This window comes from Podarcis vaucheri (genome assembly GCF_965113315.1).
Source record: "Podarcis vaucheri genome assembly, chromosome: 5".
In the NCBI taxonomy this organism is placed as follows: domain Eukaryota; kingdom Metazoa; phylum Chordata; class Lepidosauria; order Squamata; family Lacertidae; genus Podarcis; species Podarcis vaucheri.
Window position 1 is genome coordinate 40,563,296 of NC_138763.1, and position 24,429 is coordinate 40,587,724.

General features: G+C 41.8%; 1 protein-coding gene and 1 long non-coding RNA gene across 6 annotated transcripts; one reads left to right on the plus strand and one right to left on the minus strand.

Moving 5' to 3' along the window:
• Positions 1 to 1,725: 1,725 nt before the first annotated feature.
• LOC309533434 lies at positions 1,726 to 4,686 on the minus strand. 2 transcript variants are annotated; one of them, XR_014220243.1, is made up of 2 exons: positions 4,449 to 4,686; positions 1,726 to 2,064 (listed from the first exon to the last, which is right to left on the minus strand). It is a non-coding gene; the product is annotated as an uncharacterized lncRNA (long non-coding RNA). The 2 variants fall into 2 exon arrangements; XR_014220244.1 differs by lacking the exon at positions 4,449 to 4,686 and adding an exon at positions 3,764 to 4,095.
• A 2,434-nt stretch (positions 4,687 to 7,120) lies between these two features.
• Positions 7,121 to 24,108, plus strand: TRA2B (transformer 2 beta homolog). 4 transcript variants are annotated; one of them, XM_082224740.1, is made up of 9 exons: positions 7,121 to 7,280; positions 15,018 to 15,151; positions 16,123 to 16,285; positions 18,207 to 18,395; positions 20,264 to 20,379; positions 21,176 to 21,262; positions 21,828 to 21,908; positions 22,981 to 23,054; positions 23,562 to 24,108. In XM_082224740.1, exons 1-9 carry the CDS (start codon positions 7,245 to 7,247, stop codon positions 23,570 to 23,572), a joined length of 891 nt encoding a protein of 296 aa, XP_082080866.1. In that variant the 5' UTR covers positions 7,121 to 7,244; the 3' UTR covers positions 23,573 to 24,108. The 4 variants fall into 4 exon arrangements, with proteins under 4 accessions (XP_082080866.1, XP_082080863.1, XP_082080865.1 ...); XM_082224738.1 differs by lacking the exons at positions 21,828 to 21,908; positions 22,981 to 23,054; positions 23,562 to 24,108 and adding an exon at positions 14,466 to 14,700 and having other exon boundaries at positions 7,128 to 7,280; positions 16,123 to 16,375; positions 21,176 to 21,778; XM_082224737.1 differs by lacking the exons at positions 21,828 to 21,908; positions 22,981 to 23,054; positions 23,562 to 24,108 and having other exon boundaries at positions 7,122 to 7,280; positions 16,123 to 16,375; positions 21,176 to 21,769.
• Positions 24,109 to 24,429: the final 321 nt, after the last annotated feature.

The following is a 24,429-nucleotide window of genomic DNA, read 5'->3' on the forward strand; positions in this document are numbered from 1 at the left end:
GCACAGGATTGGACCTTGCAAAAGTCTCAAGGATGTGATGAGGCACAGTTTTCATACTGAAAGGATCTCAAGAGCACTATGGAATTCCCATTACTGGCCACACCGCACAGATTGCTGCCGCACAGGGAATGTGTGTGTGGGGGGGTGGGCAACCTCAAGCTCAGCCCTCCAAGCTAACTAAAATTATTTAATCAGTTGACAGCCCTACTTCTTTGCCAACTGTGTGTGCATGTGAAGCTTGTTAACAGACATGGAGCTTTGCATTTGATCCAAAGAATGTGTTTAGTCATTTTCAGTGACTTACTTAAACATAACCAGAAGAAGAAGAAGACTTTGTGAACAATACCAGAAATCGTTAGAAATATGCCCCTCATGATACTGTACGCATATCTGAAGAATCCTCAAGGGAACAACAAAAAGTTCGCTTCTGGGGCAGAGAGAAATATTGGCAAATATTGCCCTCTGGTGTCCAAGTGAATTAGTTACTTTCCCTTAAGGCAATTTTTTTTAAATTTTACAGTACAGTACTTAACAATGAAGAGTGATAACAAATATTTTATGAACAATCTTTCTTTTTTTTCCAATTTTTTTTTATTGGGTTTCCAAAAAAAATTAAACAAATAAACAAACAAACAAACATAAATCATAACCTTATTTAAACCAATCTTATTGACTTCCTCATATCCCCCTGGTTGAATTTCAGTGTATATCATTTTAACGGTTTTCCAACAAATATTTTATGAACAATCTCAAAGCAGGGTATGCAACACCTAAAATAAAACACCAAAATATATTATTCACAACATCAACAACCAGTAAAACAGCAAGCCCCACCAGGCTGTGTGATGACTAAAATACAGTATATCATCATAATGGGCCATCTTCCATCTTTTACAGGCTTTTAGAATCATAGAATCATAGAATCATAGAGTTGGAAGAGACCACAAGGGCCATCGAGTCCAACCCCCTGCCAAGCAGGAAACACCATCAGAGCACTCCTGATATATGGTTGTCAAGCCTCTGCTTAAAGACCTCCAAAGTAGGAGACTCCACCACACTCCTTGGCAGCAAATTCCACTGTTGAACAGCTTTTGATAGGGGCTGCTCTGAAGTCAGACCTAGCCAGCAGTTCAGCCTTGACCGAGCTTCCCCAGCCCCCAGAACAGGCAGCTCTCCGCAAGCCTTGGGAGACCGGCGCAACTTCCCGCCGGGCTCCCACGCCTTGCGGATATCTGCCTGAAGCCCAAACCAGGTCGGGGAACAGCGGGATGGCAGCGCTCCGCCTCCCTGCTGTCCCCCAGCTTGTGGGGCTGGCGGCGGGGAGAGGCGTGCTGCTCCCCACCACCAGCCTCCAAACCAGGTCGGGGAACTGAAGCCCGGGGCGCGCTGTGCAGTGCGCCCCAGGCTTCGAGATGCAGGCTGCGATCCGCAAGCCTAGGGAGCCCAACAGGAACTCCCGCGGGCTCCCAAGGGTTGCGCAGAGCTTCCTGAAGCCTGGAAAGCGAGAGGGGTCAGTGCGCACCGACCCCTCTCGCTCTCCAGGCTTCAGCGAAAGCCTGCATTCGCCCCATAGGACGCACACACATTTCCCCTTCATTTTTGGAGGGGGAAAAGTGCATCCTATAGGGCGAAAAATACGGTACCTTACAAGTTCAATGCTCCTAGTTTCTTTGCTGTAGCCTCAGTATCACCTGTAGTTTTCCTTTTTTTCTGCCATCAACACCATACACTTGTCGGGAAAGAAGTATTTTCTGCCAATGATTGTCTGTGGGAGTTGTACAATGCCAAGCATATGAGGAAATGGTAATGCGCAAGAATTGTCATAGCTAGGCCAGCAGAATGAAGGTGAAGGTCCCTTTGGGTGAAGAAATTTTACAAAAGCATCTCCCTCGTCTTGATTAATCTCCAATATCATTCCAAAGTACCACAAATGATCATACTTGCAAGCGACAGAACATCCAGGATACAGATCATCAGCATTCACAGGAAGTTTGGGGAGGCTCCTCAGGTTTAAAGTGAGGGAGGGTTCTTTATCAATGCTCATTCTTCTTGCTTCCGTTGTGCCTTTAGAATTGAGTGGTTTAAAGCTGTGGAAGCTGCGGGTTCCAGGGAGTGTCTGCATGTCTCTGAAACGGGTTTCGAGGGATGAGCAGATAATGGAATTTGACCTTTTCAATTTTTTTGTCACAGAAATCAAAAAATGGTTTTGGAATAGTACTCAGCTTGTCAAAGGGTATCTGAAGACTCTCTTTTCTAGCTAGACGTTTTGTAGTTCCACCGATACCGTCAAATTCTGACTTGCCATGACTAGTGGCAAAGAAAGACCACTGTGCATTTATTTGGAAATCTTCCTGATGGTGGCAGAGATTTAGGAAGCTGAACTTATTTTTGTACTGTGCTGCACAGCCGTCACTAAAGTAGTGTATCTGTTTGATGTGAGGAAAATTATCTTTTATATATTTCAAAACTATGTCTTGAGCTTTGTATACCATATTCACATCATGCCTTAAATCATCAGAAACAATGCAATGGGACGAGATCATATTCTTTCCGTCAGGACTTTTATAATCCACTACCACAGAATGCAAAGTACAAGAATCATTTGAGGAATCAAATGTTCTATTTTGTCTATTAGGTTATCAATGAACTCATCTAGTGTTGATGTGGTTTTGATCAAGTGTGTTCGATCTGTGGAAATCCATTGTGAAAATTCAATGGAGTCACTTCCTGATAGCTAAACCGTTTGAGATAGAGGGAAAAAATTTAATGGGGTTTCTTTCAACCATAAGGAAAGGGTGTACACCAAGTTTCATCAAAATCTGACACACTGGGTAACATGACTGTATTGACATGACGTGGAAAGACCCAGAACTTACTTCCGGTTTTGAGGCATTTGAGAACCAAGGCTGCACCCTCCACTTCCTTCCACTAGTAACTGCCTCTTTCTCCTCAGCCATCATGTCCATTTGTGACTATTGCTGATATTAATATTGCATAGCTTAAAGCAACTGGAAGCATAAAAACTGACTCCTTTTGGGGGGGAAATTGTCTGACCCATTTGTTCAATTCAAAACTATACTTGCAGAACTTTATTCAAAACAGAACAAAAACATCAGATGCATCCAAATAATTGCACACACAGACTTGTGCAAGTCCAGCACAAGTTCATCTTCTTAGAAATACAGTTGTACCTTGGTTTTTTAACAGCTTAGTTCACGAACAAATTGGAACTCAAGCATCACAAACCCGGAAGTAGGTATGTCAATTTGCAAACTTTGCCTCAGAAGCTGAACATCCAGCGTGGCTTCTGCGGCTTCCGATTGGCTGCAGGACGCTCCTGCAGCCAATCAGAAGCTGCGCCTTGGTTTCTGAACATTTCGGAAGTCAAATGGACTTCTGGAACACATTCTGTTTGAAAACCAAGGTACGACTGTAAAAGATACTGCATTTCCAAACAGATGTGGAAACAAGGGTGTGTGTCTCCTTACAGCCTCCATTAGCCTGAGGCTGTGTGCTGCTGGAGAGCTTCATTTACATCCTTACTCCCACAGAGCCTGAGAAAAAAAGACTCAGCCACCACCCTTCCAAGATGGAAGGCTATTGAATTGCAAATTCCCCAGGTGTTAGCTACTAGAAAACAACACTTAGGAACTTGGAGTCCTATTCTTTTACTTCAATATAGCCCCATGGAAAAACCCCATGTTAAAGCCTTCAGTAATACACATAAGCATTCTCCATTTCAGTATAAACAATTATACTTAACCTGTGACATCACCAGGAGTCGGTAGCCAACGGCAGCAGCTGTGGAAGCATCTGCACAGCCTCCCATTATCCATATTGGAGATGAACACTACTTACTTAAATGTATTTAGAAAGACATTTATTTAGAAATAGAAGGTGGCTTCTTTCAGCCTTGCCATTCTCTTCATTACTCTCACAGGGAGGGAAAACTGCACAGGCTTTTGACATCCCTAAATGGCAAACACAGGAACTGTGAGGATAGTTGCCATCTGACAGCATCACCCAGGCACATCCACTGGCTTCTGCCTGGCAACTTCATCCCTGATATCAGCCTGCCAACTTCCACTGGTTCATCCATTCACTGTGCACCTGGAGGACAACCCCCCGCCCCATGAAATGCATAATTCCCAATAAGGTCTTATATGGAGGGCAACCATTCAGAACCTCCCATTCACACACACATTTACTCACCAGTCATTCACATACACACCCAGCTTCAATCCACAAATATCCACACAGCTGCCATCAGCAAGCTTCCAAAGGTGAATTTCAGCCAGCTTACACACACAAACATCAGCCTGCTTCTACCTTGCGGCATCCACTGGCTTTCAGTTTCCTGCTTGGCAGGGGGTTGGACTCGATGGCTCTTGTGGTCTCTTCCAACTCTATGATTCTATGAAATGCAAACTTCACCGGCGTCTACTCACCAACATCTACCAGCTTCTACCAGGTCCACTGCCAGACATCAGCAAACTTCCAACTGTGGGTATCAGCTGCTTTTAAGCTGCAATCCCACTCAGCAAGCAAACTTGCCTTCTCATTGCTCCACAGCTGGATGATCGCCACCATCCATTTGCCAGTTTGTCTCCAACTGGAAGTAGACTGTCCAGTGCTGAATGCCACAGCTGTTGGCCACTATGTTATCTTGGGGGGTGGGGAGCTTTTGCCTTGGCTTTTCTGTTGGTCCACCTTTTTATAGCTACTCAGCTCCCATGTGCTTTTGTGACATCACAAGCAGTCCACAGCTAGTGGCAGCAGTTGAGGAGGAATCATCATAACCTCTCCAGCCCTCAGCAGTTCAACTGCTTGTTTATGACTCAAAAGATGTATGGCCAGGGAATAGCACCCCATAAATCCAGGGGGTAAGGTATTTTTCAATGGCTGCAGCCCTTTGTGTCAACATCCCAGGTAACACATGCCAGGGAGTGGGGAGTTAAAAAGGGGAACAGAGTGAGGAATGTGACTCTTACTTTGTACAGTGGGCTCCATTCCAGAAATTTCTACACCACCACCTACTCTATCCAGTTACGCAAAAGGCACAATGGCATTTAAGGGAACATCCCAACCAGACAAAAGCACTCAAGGAGGGGACAAGATGTTCTTAAGGCCTCTGTATGCCATCTCTTAGATCAGGTCTGTACAGCCTGTAAGCCTCAGCCCAGTTTAAAAAATCATCTGCAAGTTCAGACCTATTGCAAGGACAATCTATCCCCTCTCCAGTAACTTGCTGGGCAGAGTTGGAAAGAGAAAAGGGGCGGGGATAGTGTGGAAGAAAGAGTAAAATGGGACTGCAGCTGAAAAAAGACTGCTTACCTGCCTTAGATGGATAAGCTGATGGGAGTTGTCCAAAATTTCTAGAGGGCACTAGGTTAAGGGAGATTGTGCCATACAATGCTGATGTGTATATTATTCTATCTTTGGAAATATGGGCTGACTGCACATTATGCAACAACCTTAATGAAGCGAAGCACATGCGAGTCTCCTCAGTGCCTATATGGGAACCTTCAGAGCCCCAAGTTCTATTGATGAAAGATGGATTAATGAATAAATAAATGTCCTATTTTTGCCATTCAATTACTTTTTATAACCCAGTTCAACATGATTTGTTTGAAGGTTGGATCTTGGTTTCTGACAGGTGTTATCCAGGATACCAAAGTATTGCTGTGAGTTTATGGTCCTAAGTAGTGTCCTTAGTGTAACAAAGGAAGTGGCTTTGTGTCAGAGGACAAGCGAGTAGGGGGGCCCTCCCTCACCTGACTGGTAGTGAGAAAGACAAAGACCAGAGCTTGATTTCTTTGGATTCCAAAGCTGTGACTATGGTAGAAGCAAGACCTCCTTGAAATGTTGATGCTGAGAGCCCCTCCATCATAGGCTCAGGTTGTGTGTATGTATATATGTAAGTGTGTGTGTGTGTGTGTGTGTGTGTGTGTGTGTGTGTACACACACACACACTGTATATCTGTAAGCAGTGCTTTTTTTCTTTAAAAATGTTTAGGGGTACTCTCATTTTGACTCAAGAAAATCATCATTTTATAGTTCAAATTAGGAAAAATAAATACAGTAAATAGACAAAAGTACAAAGATTCACAAAATGTTTAGGGGTATGCATACCCCTGCGTTGTCATCATCCCCTGAAAAAAGCACTGCCTGTAAGTAAATCGTATCTCCTAAAGGTACCACTCTCTCCTCTATCCCTCATTCCAAGTGTTATAAGAAAAACTGCTCCCTTTCCCTTATGGGTTTTTCCGTATAGAGTTTACGTATAGAGTCCTATCGGTAGGAGAAAACAACAGAGGCCAACCATAGTATATTTAGAAGCAAAGCGGCTAATAAGCCTGATCTTTATTAAAGGAACTGTTGCTTAACTCTGTAGTCCAAGACCGCCCCCAAAAACATCATACGTACATCACAGGAGGCGATCCACAGCAAAAATCCTGCCTGCCAGGATACATAATAATGGTCACTGGTTGCATTACCTGGGTAGTCTGGCCATTCTTTTGTGATGTTTAATATTATTAGGATCTGAATCCAGGTCACAGGCTCACCCTATTCATACACCAATACGCCCTTCAGACAGGATTTGCAAGCAAAAAGACAATGGGAAGGCTTTCTCCATTTGCCTCCCTTACTGCAGATGAATATTTGAGATCACTGGGAGAGTCAAAATGGTTTCAGGATTGCTCTCCCATACTATTTCAGACACATGGCTCATATATTTAGATATGTGTGCATTTATGAGTATTTATTCTATATTTGAGACCTTGAAATTCTTATAAGACAAGGAAACCGAACCCCTGGAACCCCGCAACTCTCAAGACTGGGGTGGCGAGCAAGAGTGTTCACAATAGCAAAGACCAAGGCCACGAGTCTACAAAATGGTATTGAAACTCAAAACAACGGTGACTGCAAAGTAAAACACAGGGGAGACGACCCCCAACCCCTCCGCGCGAGCACACAGACGATACGCGCGCGGGTGCTGAACTGGTCACAGCTACTCGGCAGGGCGATCACTTACACCGAGCGCCACCAAATATCGCGGGGCAGGCTCGCTTCTCCCCCGCCCTCCTCCTAGCGCCGGAAGCTCCGAGCGAGACGGCGGGCGCTCGCTCTCGCGCGGAGGCGGGGCTTCTGTGGCGTCGTCACTTCCTCTGCGGAGAAGGCTCGCGAACGGACGGTTTGGCTGTAGCAACCGCGGTCGGCGTCCAGCGCTGCGAGGCGGGAGGATGAGCGACAGCGGGGAGCAGAACTACGGCGAGCGGGTAATACGCAGAGCCTGGGAGCGCAGCATAGGCGGCCCGCTTGGTGGAGAGACGGAGCCGGGCCTTGTTTTTAGTTCGTTCCTCCCCCTCCCCCCCCCCACTCCCCGTCTCCTCCGGGCCGGGCGCGAAAAAAACTGCCTTTGGGATGAAGGTACACGTGGGGCGGGGAATGAGGAGGCGGGAAGCGGCTTAAGGGCACCCGCTGCTTCTCACCCTTCCGCCCCCCCCCGCCACTTTATCGCGCTGCGTGTCGGTTTGGCGCGAGAAAATGGCCCGCCGTTTCCTGCGAAGCGGTTGCGCTCTGACGTCGCGCTCCGCGGCGAGCCCCGCTCCCGGCGCCATCTTGGGGCTGGTGACCCGAATGAGCGCGCCGCCGCGGGGACAAAATGGCCGCGCAGGACTTAAGAGGAGCGGGGAGGCGAAAAGCGCCTTCGTCGCCTCGGCTGCGGCTCCCTCTAGAGAGGGAGAGGAAATGGCAGGGCTCTGGCCCCGGCGATGCTTCAACCCAGAAAGAGGCTAACGCGGGAAAGAGTCCGGCCCTTTCCGCAGCCTTGCTAACGTGCTTGGGACTCTGCACCCGGGCGTGCGGAGAGGATAGCTGCACTAGTCTCGATTGGCCTGGATGGCAAGGGGATCGTTCCCGTGACGCTTCTACGTTGAGCTTAACGGTCGCACTCAGCATTTCACGTGGAACAAATTTCTGGCTATCGAATAGCTTCCAGTGTACTTTATTTAAAATAAGCAGGCCAAAACCTTAGGATATCTTAACGAATGAAAACATTTTTTGCGGTTTGAGCTTTCATGAAGTCCACAAAACCTTATGCCATAATAAAGTGCAAAAGAACTTTTCTAATTCAACAGGCTAACTTGGGCACCCTAAATGCTTAAGGGAAGGTACTTTTTTGAACGGGAACTTTAGAATAAGTGAAGCATTAGGTTTCATTGAGCTAATTGGTCAAAGTGCTGGAATCTGCATTTCAAGTTGCACTGTGCTCTTTAGGTTATGTGTGTTATAAGCAGTAATAAAGACCCCAGTCCTGGAATGATATTGCTGAATTTCATGCAGAGGCATAAAAGCTCACGCAAGAAAATACTTTTGAGTGTGTGTATCAAGTGATAATGTATGATATAGTGATGTCTGTAGCTTATACAGACCAACTTTACAGGTTCTCTTGACTGTAGACCAATGAGGCATTTTAGACCCCTGGCTTCCGTGGTGGGAGCCACAGGTTCACCATTCAAGCAGAAAGGAGGTGGGGTTGCCTCTTTGTTATGCCAACTTCCAGTATCACAGCAAATGGGCGCAAGTCAGGTCTGTTGCAGTCCCATCATCCAGTGAATTATGTGGTGCTTGGCTCCAAAACACCCAACTTTTTTTGAGGAAGGAGGATTACCTTGTGCTGATTACCTTTGAGGATTGTTCTGATTACCACCTTTGGGCAGATGCAGTAGGACATCCCTTGCTGTGATGTTCTCCCACAGGCAGTACTGGCTAAAGGGCTACCACTGCTCCATCCACACCTCCTCAGGCTTGGTGGATTGGATTGTTTTGTGAGTTGGCTTCTGTCGAAAGCTGCATTGTAAAAAGTCACTTTTTTGCTTAGAGGGAATGACCAAGTGATGGAGGGGGGAAGAAGTGAACCCACAAATGCTATGAAAGAAGTAAAATGTCCAAGTATACTTCCAGTTCAAATGTCTAGTCTCTTTTGCCATATTAATCTTGCACAAACAGCTGCTAACTGTAAAGGAGTGTGCAATTTAGTCGTGTTATTGGGCATTGCATGAATTGATTGAGACTCTTTCAGATGGGAGCTAGTTAGCTGGTAAATTGCTGAAGGTAAAGTTATGATAATTTGTTAACTCTGATCATAAAGAGATTCTATGTATTTCTCAAGACTGGTATGGGTGGAAGGCATATGAGGCTCCCACCTTGCAGGTTGGGGTCTGGCCAGTGCCTGGATGGGTGAGTGCCTGGAAGTCACATGTATGCTAGCTTAAGTTCTAGCTGAATCACTGAGGTTTGGGTTAGGGAATCCTCAAAATGTGTTAAAGGTAAAGGTACCCCTGCCCATACGGGCCAGTCTTGCCAGACTCTAGGGTTGTGCGCTCATCTCACTCTATAGGCCAGGGGCCAGCGTGACAAGCTGCATCTGGCAAGCCAGCGCAGCACACGGAACGCCATTTACCTTCCCGCTGGTAAGCGATCCCTATTTATCTACTTGCACCCAGGGGTGTTTTCGAACTGCTAGGTTGGCAGGGGCTGGGACCGAACGACGGGAGCGCACCCCGCCGCGGGGATTCGAACCGCCGACCATGCGATCGGCAAGTCCTAGGCGCTGAGGTTTTACCCACAGCGCCACCCGCGTCCCTAATGTCAAAATGTGTAGTGTACCCCAATTTCTACACATACTTGTTATTCCCATTTTATCCCCAAACAGCTTTTTTAAATCTAATTGGGATGCTGAACAGAAAGGGAAATGAACCAGGAGAACTTTCTCCTCATTTGGGCACTTTCCCTTCCTGTTGAGCTTCAGAGTATGCATGTTCATGTATGCACAAAAACAACAGAGCTAGGAAGGAATGGCTTAAGGAGAGGAAACCTTTCTAGTTTGTTTGCTTCCCATTTCTGATGCACTTATGCTTGTGTGAGCTATAAATTCCCTCTAACAAAGTGGCTACCTCCCATGTTGAGATGGAGATGGTGAGGTCAGCAAGAAAAGAGAGTATTGCTCAAGGAGTGGTACTGTTTCCATGTTACATTTTTAGGGATACATCAACAACAAAAACTATTTGTGTGTGCATGTGGCAAACATTACAAATTACATTGATCACTTGGCTATAGGCACTGGAACTGGCTTGCAGTAGCATGCACATCTTTTTCCTGCTGATTAATTTACCTTAAACTACAGTTCAGTTTAGATTGGACCCCATCAAATACTGAATGTAAAGTCTAGTTGGCTTTGTATCTATGTTGTTTTGGTTTTGAGAGACTTGAATGATAATGCAGGTGTTGGGTGGGACAAGGCTGTGAATTGTCACTTGGTTAATTCATTATAGCTGCCATTCAGCCCTGTAGTATCAAATACCACATGCCATGTTGGTCAACTGTAAATTAGTGTGCCAGCCTTCTCTGTTGAACATTGGCACAAGTAAATATTTCAAATGTGCAAGCTTTTCTTTTAGTGTGGCACTGTGCATTTGCATCAACCCGAGCAAGCTCTGATGTAAAAAACAAAAACAAACCATGATTATAATCTTAAAGAACATTTGGCCATTCTGGGAGGGAGAAAGTAAGGGTGTCCCACTTGATCAGCCTAATGTATGGTCACCAGAGCAGATGTGCAGACCATTATTTTTCTTGGTTAGACTGAATCTTTCAAGTGGCTCAATCTGAAGCGGCTGTATCTGAAGAAGTGTGCATGCACACGAAAGCTCATACCAAGAACTAACTTAGTTGGGCTTTAAGGTGCTACTGGAAGGAATTTTTTTATTTTGAATCTTTCAAATGATTGAAACATAGAGCAAAAATGACTGCAAATAGATTTTTGCTTTTTATTCAAAATAAATACAGTGACTGGGGAACTTGGAAAGTAAAGATTACATTCAGAGTATTGTGGGTATGATTACATCAGAAAGAGAATGAGCTTCACAGAAGAGGCACATTCTAAAGAACATTTACCGTAGCTTGAAACAAGTCAAATGTTGCTGCTGCTGAGTGGTGATATTTCAATTTGGGCCACATGGTAGCAATATCACACTCATTGTTAAAATGATGTTACTTTCCTGGAAATTTGAATGGTTCTAGATCTGAATACATTGTTCCTAAAACCAAGTCTACAGCAGAGGCAAACAACTTCACATGCTGCATTTCTAGTTAAAGGCCTAGGAACCATCATGACCAGGGGTCAGCAGCCTTTACCAGCTGTAGGCAAGTCCACCATCTCTCAGACCATGTGGTGGAACGGACTATATTTTGGGGTGGGAAATGAACGAATTCCTGTGCCCCACAAAGAACCCAGAGATGCATTTTAAATAAAAGCACACATTCTACTCCTGTAAAAACACGCTGATTCCCGGACCGTCCGTGGGCCGGATTGAGAAGGCGATTGGGCTGCATCCAGCCCACGGGCCTTAGGTTGCCTATCCCTGATCATGACCAAGACTTCACTGTGTGGCAGTTTCTACTCCTTGGAGTAGCAGAAAAGGAAGAACTGCGCTTTTACCAAACTGCTGGTAATTCAATTACCATCACCTCAGGCTAGAGATTACTGTGGGAAGGGAGTGTGTAAGTGGCAGCAGGAACATGGGAAGTAAGAATGGAAGTACAGTTGTACCTTGGTTGTTGAACGGAATCCATTCGACTTCCGAAAATGTTCAAAAACCATGGCGCAGCTTCTGATTGCTGCAGGAGCTTCCTGCACTCAATTGGAAGCCACGTCGGACGTTTAGCTTCCAAAGAATGTTTGCAAACCAGAATACTCACTTCCAGGTTTGCTGTGTTCAGGAGCCAAAACGGACGAGTACCAAGGTGTTTGACAACCAAGGTATGACTGTATAGGAGTTGTTCATATGGTGAAGATACAGTAAATGATTTAGCCATTGGATTTGTAAATACACAAGATTGAGTAACTTGAGATGGCACAGAAGGAATGTTGTGCAAGAAGTTGCACATATGCCTGAGTGATTAATGCTTTGAAGTTGATGCCTTGATCTGTATGAATGGGGGGTGGGTGTTGTGGAGGAATCATAGTTTCAGTTCACCTTTCAAGAATTACAGGAAGAAAGGTTTGGCTAAGAATTGGGTGATTGAGCCATTACCTGATGAAGGATAAGGAAGAGCTTGCAATTTAATAAGACGATTGCTGACATAAGAAATATTTATGCATAAACTGAATGTCAACTAAGTAGTGTGTGCTTTGACATGTAAGTTGATGTTTTCCAGAATATGCCTTATGTGCCATTCTGCCATAAAACTAGTTCACCCTATGTTCTCCAGGCAAGAGGACTAGAAAAGAAAAGAAATTGAGGGATTTGCCCGTTAAATTTTCCAATCAGAAAGGGTAGTTCTGTGGGCTCACTTAAATCATCAGAGCAATGTAGGGAATAGAGAAAGTTGGCATTCCACATCCATTCTTGCAAAATACAAATCTATGCAGTGGGAAAATAGCTCCCATCTTGCAGAAATGCTGCATCTAGGAACCATTTTCTTGCTACAGCATATCTTGGCATTCCTGTGCTTCCCTAACAATTTTCAGTGGTGTTTGAACAGGAGAATATGTGCATAGTATCTTAAAAGGAAATTGTATTAATGATAATAGTGTTGTTATAATGAGTGGCTGGTAGTATTTTGTTGTTTGGATTTTTACATTCTGTTGGAAGCCCCCCAGAGTGCTGTGTCAACCCAGTCAGATGGGTGGGATACAAATAAATTATTATATTTCATTTTATATGTTTTGCTTTTTTGTTTAAATCATACTGTTTAGAGTTGTAGGAATCAATTTTAAATTGTCTTTCATTTTCTTTGGAGTTGTTCCTATAATAATGTCACTGGCTAGAAACCTCCAAAGGTCATGATGCTTGACTTCTAGATATAGGGAATGTTAGTTGCTTATCAACCCATTATACTTTCTGTAGTGAACTCAGATTCTTTATTTGAGTAGCCAATTTGTAGCAGAATAGATTTCCCATTAAATAGAAGAGCATAGATTGCTTTAATCAATATGATTTCAAATCAAGTATTCAGCTTTTATATTTTCTGAACAAGCCATTTCTACTAATTAAATTTTTGAGACTGCATATTCTGCATGATGGTAACAATCTCTACTCAAACAATCCAATAGCTATTGCACAGAGTGTAGATTTCCTTAGGACAGCAATGTGAAACTTGAGGATTTCTGTTTTCTTGTGTCCATATACATTGAAGAACATTAAGCAAAATTACTTGCTTAAGTGTCCAGCCTATGTCATGAAAATAGTTACCTGAAGACAAGGTTGTGGTCTGTCCCCATCCCAACACATTTCGTTTCAGAGGAAGTCCATAATGTGTTCTTATAGTTTATGCTATTTTAAGAATTGATTTAGAGGTTGTTAAAATACACCATCTAATTGCATATTATGATAATGCATTGTTTTAATTTTCCTTAGACTTCCTTTGATGGTACGTGTGCATCTAGTATGTTCATCAGTGGTTTTGTCAGTAAAATCTTACTACTATATCATCAATCCATATGTTTTAGGATTTGGGGGCCATTGTCATATGTAGAAAGAAAATAATAATATTTAAGTGGTATCCAATTAAGTAGCTCCATTAGCCCAAGGATTTCAATTTGTGCAACTGAACTTCTTTCTACTCACACCACTACCACCCTACGCTCTTCCCAAATCTGCTTCATATGGTGGAGGTGGGGACTCAGAACAGATCTGGAGGTGGGAAAGGAGAGGGAGGGGAAGTTCAGTTCGCAACCAGACATCATTCAGCTAATAGAACTACTTGATTGGATAGTATCCTTTTACTACTAAGACAGTTCATCCCTACTGTTAAAATGGAAGCTCTCAGAATTCCTTAAGAAATAGAATCTGTGAGCACAGAAACATTCTAGTAAGTGCAGAAGTGTTTTCAGTTGTGCAAAGTTCAACGGTTAATAAAACATTAGCATAAACTAGAGTTGTCATTGTAACGAGATAGAATTCTCCATTTCTTCATTGTTGTAGAGGTTAGGGTACAGTCTAGTTACTATAACTTGCAAATATAGGCTTGTTAATGAATGAAGTGTCTTAAATTATTTTTTTGAAACCTGGTTGGTATGGCTTTTCAATAGTTCTATATGCTTTTAAAAGAATAACACCAAACTTAAGCAGAGGTTTGTAAATTGAGTTTGGGACATACTACTAATTTCTTAATGTTTATGTGAGGAATGGCACATGGAGTTCATGGAGTTTTGGTGTTGCAGTCTAAGATCATTTCAGTGGTTACACGTTAATTTTGAAGTAGGAATAACTAGCAAATTCATAGCTGGTCAATCATTTTCCATTGAATTGCCATCATTTGAAAAAGAAAGTCATACTAGAACTGCATATCTAGTTAAAATAGTGCAAACACATAGCATTTTTTCTAGTTTCAGTCTTGGCACTAGATATCTATCCTGGAGTTTTAAATATTCTTCATCCTGTTCTTTTTTTATTAAGGTTAATGTTGAAGAAGGAAAATGCGGAAGTCGCCATTTGACAAGTTTTATAAATGAGAATTATTTGAAGCTCAGGAATAAGTGAAGCTGAAATTTGAAAAAAAAGAAAGTGAATGCATGCTAATTATCAGACCAGAAGTCCCACTTATAGAATATTGAGCAATTTGTGTGAAGTGGGGAAGATGAAAGAAGTCAGAATTTGAAACGGAAGAATGAAGAAAAGAAATAAAAATGAAGTTAAGATAAGAAGTAATCTGGAATCTGAAAGCACTACGCTAAGTAATTACTAGTCTGTTTATGTGTCCCTGTATATTTTGCTAAACATGCATGCATTATTTGTTTAATAGAAAAAACATGCAGGTTTTAAAAAAATAAGTGCTTAACAGGTGCAAAATACCCATAAATCTAGGCAGTTCTAATGGCAACTGCCCGGACACATAATGGAGACACAGATCATTAATGTTTTTCATACCTTTTACCAGAGCTTGTTTAGAATAAAGTACTGGAGAAGTAGCATTCAAATTAAACTAAACTATTTTTTTTCTACACGCAGGAGTCCCGTTCCGCTTCCAGAAGCGGAAGCGCTCACGGTTCCGGCAAGTCTCCAAGAAACTCACCTGCTAGATCTAGGTCCAAGGAAGGTTCAAGGCGATCTAGATCAAAGTCTAGATCAAGATCTGAATCTCGGTAAGCCTGTCTGGAGGAAGAGGTTGGTGTGTCTAAAAACCTTGCTGTTTTTTATCTATAAGACTACTGTTTGGAGACTACTGTAAGTTGATGTGGATTTTGTGTGTGGTGCAATTATAGACTAGATTATTAGGTTGTAGCCTTGTCTAGCCTGAAGACGCCATTGCAGCAAGGAGTTGTTGTAAAGCTTTCTGTGGAAAGCGGCCTCTTTCAGCAATAGTCTCAGCAAGCATATGGCTGTATTGTAGGGGCATGGCATTGGCCGAGCCTATTAGCCATTCTTTTACCCTGCTATTTAAGACTACATTGGGTATCTACTAAGTGTCATATTCTTGTATTGATACTTCTTCATGTGGAATCTTTCCCTGGCATTAGTTGAATAACCAGTATTTCAAAAAGTATTTCTGACTCCCAGATGAAGCACTTTTGGAAACCTGTTTCTATTCGCTTGCAAACTTCCAGTTAAGCTTTGTATATCTATTCTAATGGAATTTGCTCAGATAGATATTCTCTCGGGAAATTTTGGTTTGGCTACTGAGAATCTGTATATAATGAAAGCAGGGTTTGGCACAATCACTGCATGGCTGAAATCAAACAGGCTGAGACTCAATGTACATACCAACATTTTGATTTAAATAATCTGATAGTCGTCTATAGCTCTGTATTTTTACTCTAAACTTCACTGCCTGTGCATTAAGGTCTTCAGCACAGGCCCTGTTCCACAGCTCACCTTCATCAGAAACTTGATGGTCACAACAAAGGACAGGGTTTGGGTTTTAGTGTTCTGATTATTAAAATCCCTTCTTACCATTGACTGTCCGATGTTTAGTGCAGGCCGCATTGATTAGTTGTACCCCAGACTGGCAGTTATTAAGACTAAAAATACAGTAGACTTAGAAACTTCTGTATGCTATGCAAGTTTCATCTTTGACACCTGTAGTTCAGCATAATCTTAGTTTTCATATTTACAGATCCAGATCAAGGAGGAGTTCTCGCAGACATTATACAAGGTCACGTTCACGTTCTCGATCCCATAGGAGGTCAAGAAGCAGATCTTACAGCCGCGACTATCGTCGCCGACACAGTCACAGCCATTCTCCTATGTCTACTCGGCGGCGTCATGTTGGCAACAGAGTAAGGCTGGGATGGCAGCAGTTGACCAGAGATAATTCAGCTGTGTGTGTCTTTGGAGGTTCTAAAGTTTTCAAATTACCCAGAAATCATGTAAAAGTTTTAAGTTGATTTATAATATGTCTCACAAATGGTATTTAAAATGTTTGGTGGATTTTACTGTGGGCATGGACTGCATTTGTATTAATATTTGTGCATGGTTAAACCTGAACTTGTATATTTAAGATTATTATTCTACTGCTTGAGAAACCTTTAAGCTAAGCTTTATTCTAATTTATTTTGTTTCATTGTGCAGAAATTGGTACTTCCCCCTAAGAATGGTGTATTTTGTCTAGATTAGTTAGTTATGACTTAATGGCTGGGTTGATATTTATAATTCAGTGCAGGTAAAATAATGGTTACATAATTAGTTCCAATGTGTTGTATTGTATTTTGCAGGGCTTTCTTTAGAGGTAGCAGAAAGTGCTTCCTTTGAGAGAGCTCTTGAAATTTACACATTAGGGTAAACTTCAGTCCCCTGACATTCTCCAGCAGCTCCTCAGGGGACACGAAAGATTGCATTAGGGAGGATGGTCTTAGAAGCCCCAGAGTGCAATTAGAAGGTGTTAATTGGATTCTTCTCATAGCAACTTTTACTAAATGGATTACATGTTCTAGAAAAACTGTTAACGACTGCAATTGGTCTTACAGGAAAAAGCAATGGGTGAGATGGCTAAAAATAGCTTTATCATGTATAATGAGATAAGAATCCAATGTCTCTATTCAGACCAGGTCTCTCCATGGTTTTAAGTTTGGTAATAAGTTGCAATTCAGCAACTTCTCTTTCCAGTCTCACCCCATGCTTTTTCCAGTAAGATCAATTGCAGTTGTTAACAGTCCTCAACAGTTACAGATAGGTAGCCGTGTTGGTCTGCCATAGTCAAAATAAAAAAAATTCCCTCCAGTAGCACCTTAAAGACCAACTAAGTTAGTTCTTGGTATGAGCTTTCGTGTGCACGCACACTTCTTCAGTCCTCAACAGGTTTAGCACACCTATCAGCCAATCACCCATTCCCACCACCCTTCTGAGTAATACCCCTCCCCACCCTCTCACTATATATAAGGTGACTTCTGTTTCAGTGTATCTGAAGAAGTGTGCATGCACACGAAAGCTCATAGCAATTACAAACTTAGTTGGTTTCTAAGGTGCTACTGGAAGGAATTTTTTTATTTGGTTTCGACTATGGCAGACCAACACGGCTACATGTAATGAGAGATTTACATTATTTTAGGAAAATGAGATATTAAACCCAGAAATGCTCCTTGACCAAAACCAGAAAGCCATGGAAGACACTGTACAGAGGCTAAAGGGTTGTCATACATGAGAATTCATAGCTTGTTCCCCCCTCCCCCCCCCCCCCGTTTTTGTTTATGCTCTCTAAGTGAACCTGTATATGAATGAGACTTTGAGTGCATCAGCCAGATATGAAGTACAGTGGTACCTTGGTTTTCAAACGTAATCCATTCCAGAAGACGGTTCAAGTTCCGAAACATTTGAAAAGCGGAAGCCTCAATACAGAAAACTCAAAACAGAAGCTGTGTTTCCTGTTGCGGCATGTTCGAAAACTGAGGCATTTACTTCCGGATTTTCAGTGTTCGAGTTCTGAAACGTTCGACTACGGAGGCGTTCAAAAACCAAGGTACCACTGTATAAGACTGCCTGGAACTTGACAACATTTTGATTTCCTTTTTTCTACCTTCTCTTCTCTCATGAGAAAAGAAAATGAAGGACACTGGAATCCTACCCAGCATGGTAGCCCTTAGGCCTGTTAGAGCTTTTTGAATTTACTGGAATAACATTTTTATATTGTATCCCAAAGGATTTAAACAATTTTGGGGGACATCTTGAATTCTTATGAAAACTCCTTCTTTTTTAAAAAACCAGGCAAATCCCGACCCAAACTGTTGTCTTGGTGTGTTTGGATTAAGCTTGTACACAACAGAAAGGGACCTGAGAGAGGTATTCTCCAAATATGGCCCAATTGCTGATGTTTCTATTGTATATGACCAGCAGTCCCGACGTTCTAGAGGATTTGCCTTTGTGTACTTTGAAAGTGTTGATGATGCTAAGGAGGTAAGTGAGTGTCTTTCCTCTAAATTATTTCATACTAATAAAGCCCATGCTAATAAAGTTTTTAACATTTCCCAATGTCAGTAGGTTTTGAATCAAGAAATGATTTAAGGTACCTGCTTTTGCAAACCATGCATTTTCTGAACAAGGGTGGAACCTAATTAGTTGCTGTAACTATACAGTTTTGAGTTGATAGCTCATTTTTTTATGGTCATGCAAGCCATGTGCCTCTTTGCGTTATGTCTTATTTTTATTTGTATCCTGTCCTCCCTTCTAGCAGCTTAGGACAGCATACGTGTTTTCCTTTGTATTTTATCATCGCTGCAACCCTGGTTAGGCTAAGAAAGTGGTTTTCAACCAGTGTGGCGTGGCACCACTGGGGTGCCTTGAATGATGGTCAGGGGTTTTGCAGGCAGCACTGGCCTCTGTTCCTCTTGCCTTCCCTTCCTTCACCTTGCATCTCTGCTTCCCAAAGGCTTGCACAGCTGTTTGTTGCAGCAGCTCTGGCCACAAGCTCCCAGCTGAATGGTGCCCCAGGGGGTGATTCCCAGGCCCCTCTGGGGCAGTGTGAGGAGCCACCTCTCTTTGGGGTGGGGGGTCAGCTCAGAGACCCAAGGGCAGCAGCTGCCCAGAGGACTCCCAAGTAGAGGGGAGAAGAGAGGAGGCTGAGAGAACCCTCCACAAGGAAGGGTGTTCAAAAAATTAACTAGTTGCTTGGTGGTTCCTTTCAAACTCTCCGGTACTACTGCTGCTGTTATTAACAGGGCTGTCCTAAACCCAAGTGAAATAGCACCTTGCCTAGAAATGGTCACTATATATCAGGGCTTCTCTTCCTACAGGCCAGATGGAATGCAGTTCTTGGGTTGTCTTCTTGGGTGTCCTTCATTTATATAGATTTTTGTCCTTAGGTTTTATGTAACACATTTCAGATGTTCAGCTCTCTTCATGAACATTCATTCTTAGTAGTAATCCTTAAAGCAACCCCATAAAGAAGGCCAATTCTCATTGCTTGATTGTTGTATATATGTATATATGACACAAATAAGATTTGAACAGGAGGCATTTCAGCTCACAGTCCCAGTCACTACTCTTCACCAGACCTTCCCCTGTATACACCAGAAAAACTTAATATACTCATGAAAATCAGAGTAGGCTGGTTTGTGATTTGGTGGGGGTTTTCTGCATAAGTGTTCTTACTAATGCAGTTTTGGTAAGAAAAGAGTTGAGATTTCCAGATGCAGTATTCTGCATTCCACATAGTTCTGCTCCATGGGCTGCTTGGTGGAACCTCAGCTTTACCAGTTTACATTTCTTGCATGAGCAAAGGTGGAAAACCATTGTACCCAAATCATGGGCATTTCAAAAGTTCATGTAGATGGAGTCTGAGACCTGCTGTTTAGGTTGTGATTTGTCCTCTTCCAGATTATCTGAAACAGTAAACAGAAATTTCACTCATTATGTTTGCGTGCCATGCATGTAAGAAGGCATACTATCCATGCGTAGTGACATCCTGTGCCCAAGATATGCCCAGAGTGCATGTATGTCCCATTTGCTGCTCATCTCTTTTAAAATGTATGTGAGCAGTGACTGGGAAACAACAAGGGCCCTGCTTCTGTGAACAGTGCATCTATTTTATGTAACCAACTCTGGTCATAGCTAAAACCGCAGTGCAGTGTGGTATGTATTTAGAATAGTTTCAAAATAGATGTAAACATGACTAGTTTTTCCTAGTGCAGTAAATAAAAAAGGGTACCTGGTAAAATACCTTTCCAGCCATGCAAGTAAGTTTGTTCCTAACTTGTTTTTGATGTGAATTAAATTGAATTCAGAACAGCTTTATTCTACAATTAAAAAAAATTCAACTCCTATAGGCAAAAGAACGTGCTAATGGAATGGAACTTGACGGAAGAAGGATCAGAGTTGATTTCTCAATAACAAAAAGGCCTCACACGCCTACTCCTGGAATTTATATGGGCAGACCTACTTAGTAAGTTGTTATAACTATATTTAATCTAGAAATAATCAGAGTTAACTTTATTTTTAATACTGAAAACCAGGATTTCAAACTAATATTAGAGTATCACCTGTATTTCATTTGTGTTATATATTAGCATGTGGGAATTTAAAATCTGTGCAGTTAAAATATGAATCTGATTTCTTCACTAAAGAGTGGAATTTAGACTAGTTGTATAACTTCCAGAAATTTGGAAGGCATGTTAGTTTGTTGTTGTCTCTTAACACTTGCAAGGTTATTCACAAAAGTTTAAAAACAATAGTCCCTGCCCTGAGACTTATAATCTAAGCAGGGGTCCCCAGTCTTCTTGGGCCATTGGCACATTTGGACTGTCGTGGGCATCATAAAATACCCATTTCACAGAAGAAAAACTGGTGATGCTTAGAAACCCCCCAAAGCAAAACACCTACACCCTACCACAAATGGAAATAAGCCACAGTTAAAAAAGCAAGATGCCCAACCAGCCAAAAAAATCCTAGAACTAAAACAAATGGCTCTTGGTGGGCACTTGGGTGGTGTGGTGTCTAAAAGTGCTATGGTGCAGCCAGCGTGGATTCCTGTCAAAGCAGGGTCTCTTTCTCCCCCTGTCTCATATAGAGCATCTGGAAATAGATGGATGAAGGGGATCAGATGGCATATGTCAAACCAGTGAAAAATGCTTTGCATGCACTTCCTTTGCTTTCCTACTAGATTATGCTATTTACTTAGATGCTTCACCCAGTATTTACTTCCTGTGTTGTATATCTATATATGGTGTGTTTCCTTACAGTGGAAGTTCCCGACGGAGAGATTACTATGACAGAGGTTTTGAGAGAGGAGGCTATGATGACCGTGACTATTATAGCAGATCATACAGGTAAGTCTACTTTTTGCCCATTATTACTTTATGAGATTGCATGAATCCTTTAGAAAAGGGATGGGGAAGCTGCCCCCTTCCAGTGATGATGGATCCCAACTCCTGTCAGCCCCAGCCATCATGGCCATGGTCAAGGACAATGGCGATCAGATTCCAGCAACATCTGGAGGGTCACATGTTTCCCATCCCTGCTTTAAAGTATGAAGTTTTATTCTGATCTGTAATTGTGACTTCCAACGATGTCAGTCTATTTCGGTCCTTGTTGCTTTCAAAATCCTGTTGGCATCCATATCCAGATATGGGTTTAAAAGCACTGGTGAATACATTTCTCCATCATACTTGTACTCCAGTACCAGGAAAAGACTGACTGGAACAATTTTCAAGGTTGAAAATTTACTGCAGCTGTAATACTGATGTGGAGTACTGATATGACATTTGAATCTTTTTGACATGTTTGCTGCATTTAAGTATTTCATGTAAGACGTGACGACCAATAATCCCATATATCATTTGTGGAATTCAGTAAATAAAAGTGCAAAAAATGGTTCTGCTTTTGTCTTTGCAGAGGTGGAGGTGGTGGCGGAGGAGGTGGTGGCGGAGGAGGAGGAGGGTGGCGAGGTGCCCAAGACAGGGATCAGATGTACAGGTATGCTACAAAAAGATTTAATGCCTTTTTATTTTTAAAAAACCACACAAATCTTGCTGAAATGACCTGCTTGAGTAATGCTTAGAAAACCTGGGGAAATGGTACCTCCAAAACCAATAAAGCAGGTTGATGCTGTGGAAGTTAATATTTGCTAAGCAGCACAGCTTCTGGAAACACCCACCTTTTATAAGCATTCAGTGTAGTCAAGATTTACACTTAGAAAAGCATTGTTTGTACTAAGGAATTATCAGTGAGGAAGTATAATCATTGGGAAGACTTCAGTGGGAAAGTGTGCCACAGAACATTTGAGTCCAGAAGTCAAAATCTAACTTCAGATAAAGATAGAGATTGATCTTTCATTCATTTTGAATATATATTTTTCTGGTCCATAGTAGTAGCATGCCCTATATTGTCTGATTTAAATTAACTTCAAAAATGACAGTGACTTAACTTTAATCAGATAATTTACTCCAGTAACAAGTCTCTTAAGACATTTCTGTGCCAACAAGCCTTTGCAGCTGCTTGATTTTTACTATGACTAACCAGCACCTTCAATGGTTATTTGTATTTTTTAAAATTTCATTCATTCATTTTAGACATGTATCCCATCTTGATATGCTCTATGATAGTATAAAATTAATTATATAAACAGTTATCTCATATGGAGATGCTTTTGCAAAAAAAAAACACAACAACAACCCTATTGCATAGATCAGTCTTAATGTTTCCATGTTCATTCACCAGTATTGGCATGCTAATTAAGGATGATCTGAATATCCCGACTGCATTTGCAATGGCTTTAATATTTGACATAAGAACAAGCAGATTTCTTACTAGAAAGGGAACACCGGAATATTCTAGTTTCTAACTTTTTAATGCAGTTTTTTCTTGTGTAAGTGTTGGACTGTAAAACAAATGTATAACACAGTAAAGTCCATGTTCTGGTATCTAGTTGGTATACTTAGTGTGCATGAAATACAAAGGGTACGGGTGACAAAACTAGAACAAGTTGTGTATGAACATCTGTAGTGTAAGTAAACTTAAACCATCATCATTGCTATATTCTCTGCAGGCGAAGATCTCCATCTCCCTATTACAGCAGGGGGGGCTACAGATCTCGCTCCCGGTCTCGATCCTATTCACCTCGTAAGTTACAAGTTAAATATATTAATATTGTGCAGTTAAGTTTTTCTAAACTTAACTAATTCTTCCATTAAAAATAAAAAAATATGTAAGCTTGGATTTTTGAGTAGTATTCTGCTTTAGCTACATAAGGGAGGAGACAACACTTGTCAATTCCTTCTGAAGCCCCTCCCCCCAAAAAAAACCCATAGCCTTGAACTTTCCTGAACAAAATGGAAGGTGGCATGGATGACGTGTGGGAATTGGTAGAAATCGCCTCATCTCCCACCAATAGGAACCACCATATCAGACACCCTTCCCTGAACAGAAAGAACCTTGCCACTCCCCGAAGAGCAAGTCTGGATCCAAGCCATTTAATTTACATGGGGGAGTACTCGTGATCATTGAACTGTTTTTTTCCCTGCTGCCCCCAAGCGTCCAGCTTTTGAATTAACAGTGTATGTAGACTTAGTATACAGAAATGGAACCCACCCAGGTTTCTAATGGAGCTCTCAATCTCTTTACTTGCAGGTCGCTATTGAAGTGTGAAACAAAGAACTTTGTAGCTACAGACAGTGCATTGAGATTGCAATCTTGTGGACAATATTTTGTTACTTTTGTTCAAGTCTAATAGTGCCTAGTGAATAGGTGACTTTTACACCTTTTATGGAGACTACTTTTGGTGAAGTTTTAAAATGCTGTTTCATTCTGCATATTTGTGTAGTTTGTGCTTTGTTCAAAGTTATGTTTTGAGAACAGTATGTCTTCTGCATGTGTTTTAGTCTGAGCTTTGCAGAAGGGTTTCTATTGTCCAAAGTTCTTCGTTCAGTTTTTGGTTTTTTTACAGTTTCCAAGGTATTTTGAAGAACAAAACCTGTGTAATATGCTTTGAAATGGTGGCATAATAAAGTTTTTTTTTAACTTACTTTGAAGCCCATATCTCCTACTTAGCCAAAGTTTGAGTCGGAGAAAGAATAAAACCTTTACCAAATTCAGAGCAGTATCCAAAATTCTGTACCCCAAACCTTTCTCAAATACTTTCTGTAATATGAAGTATGAATAAAAATCCACATTGTAACTTGTTATTTCTGTAAGTAGGTTAAGCTTTTCATATTAGCAGATGTAAGTGCTGGAAATTTGTGATAAGGAACATGTATTTTATGATATAAAGGTGATCTGGAAATTCAGTTGTTAAAACAGTTTTCAAAACAGTCCCTAAATTGTTTGCATTCCATGTCCATTAATGTGCAATTATTCCCCTAGGAGCAAAGCTGACTAAACAGTTCTTGTGCTGTATTTAAGGGTATGTTGGCGGGGGGATGACTTCAAGCTCATCAGTTTTTAAAAGCTGCATTAATAGTTCACATACACTTAACATGCAATAGTGTATTGTGTATTT

Excerpts from the sequence above, each read along its gene's own strand:
- TRA2B (XM_082224740.1), top strand. The coding sequence starts at position 7,245 with ATGAGCGACAGCGGGGAGCAGAACTACGGCGAGCGG. Across the intron at positions 15,152-16,122 it reads AGATCAAGATCTGAATCTCG|ATCCAGATCAAGGAGGAGTT; the intron begins GTAAGCCTGTCT and ends TCATATTTACAG. Across the intron at positions 21,263-21,827 it reads TATTATAGCAGATCATACAG|AGGTGGAGGTGGTGGCGGAG; the intron begins GTAAGTCTACTT and ends TTGTCTTTGCAG.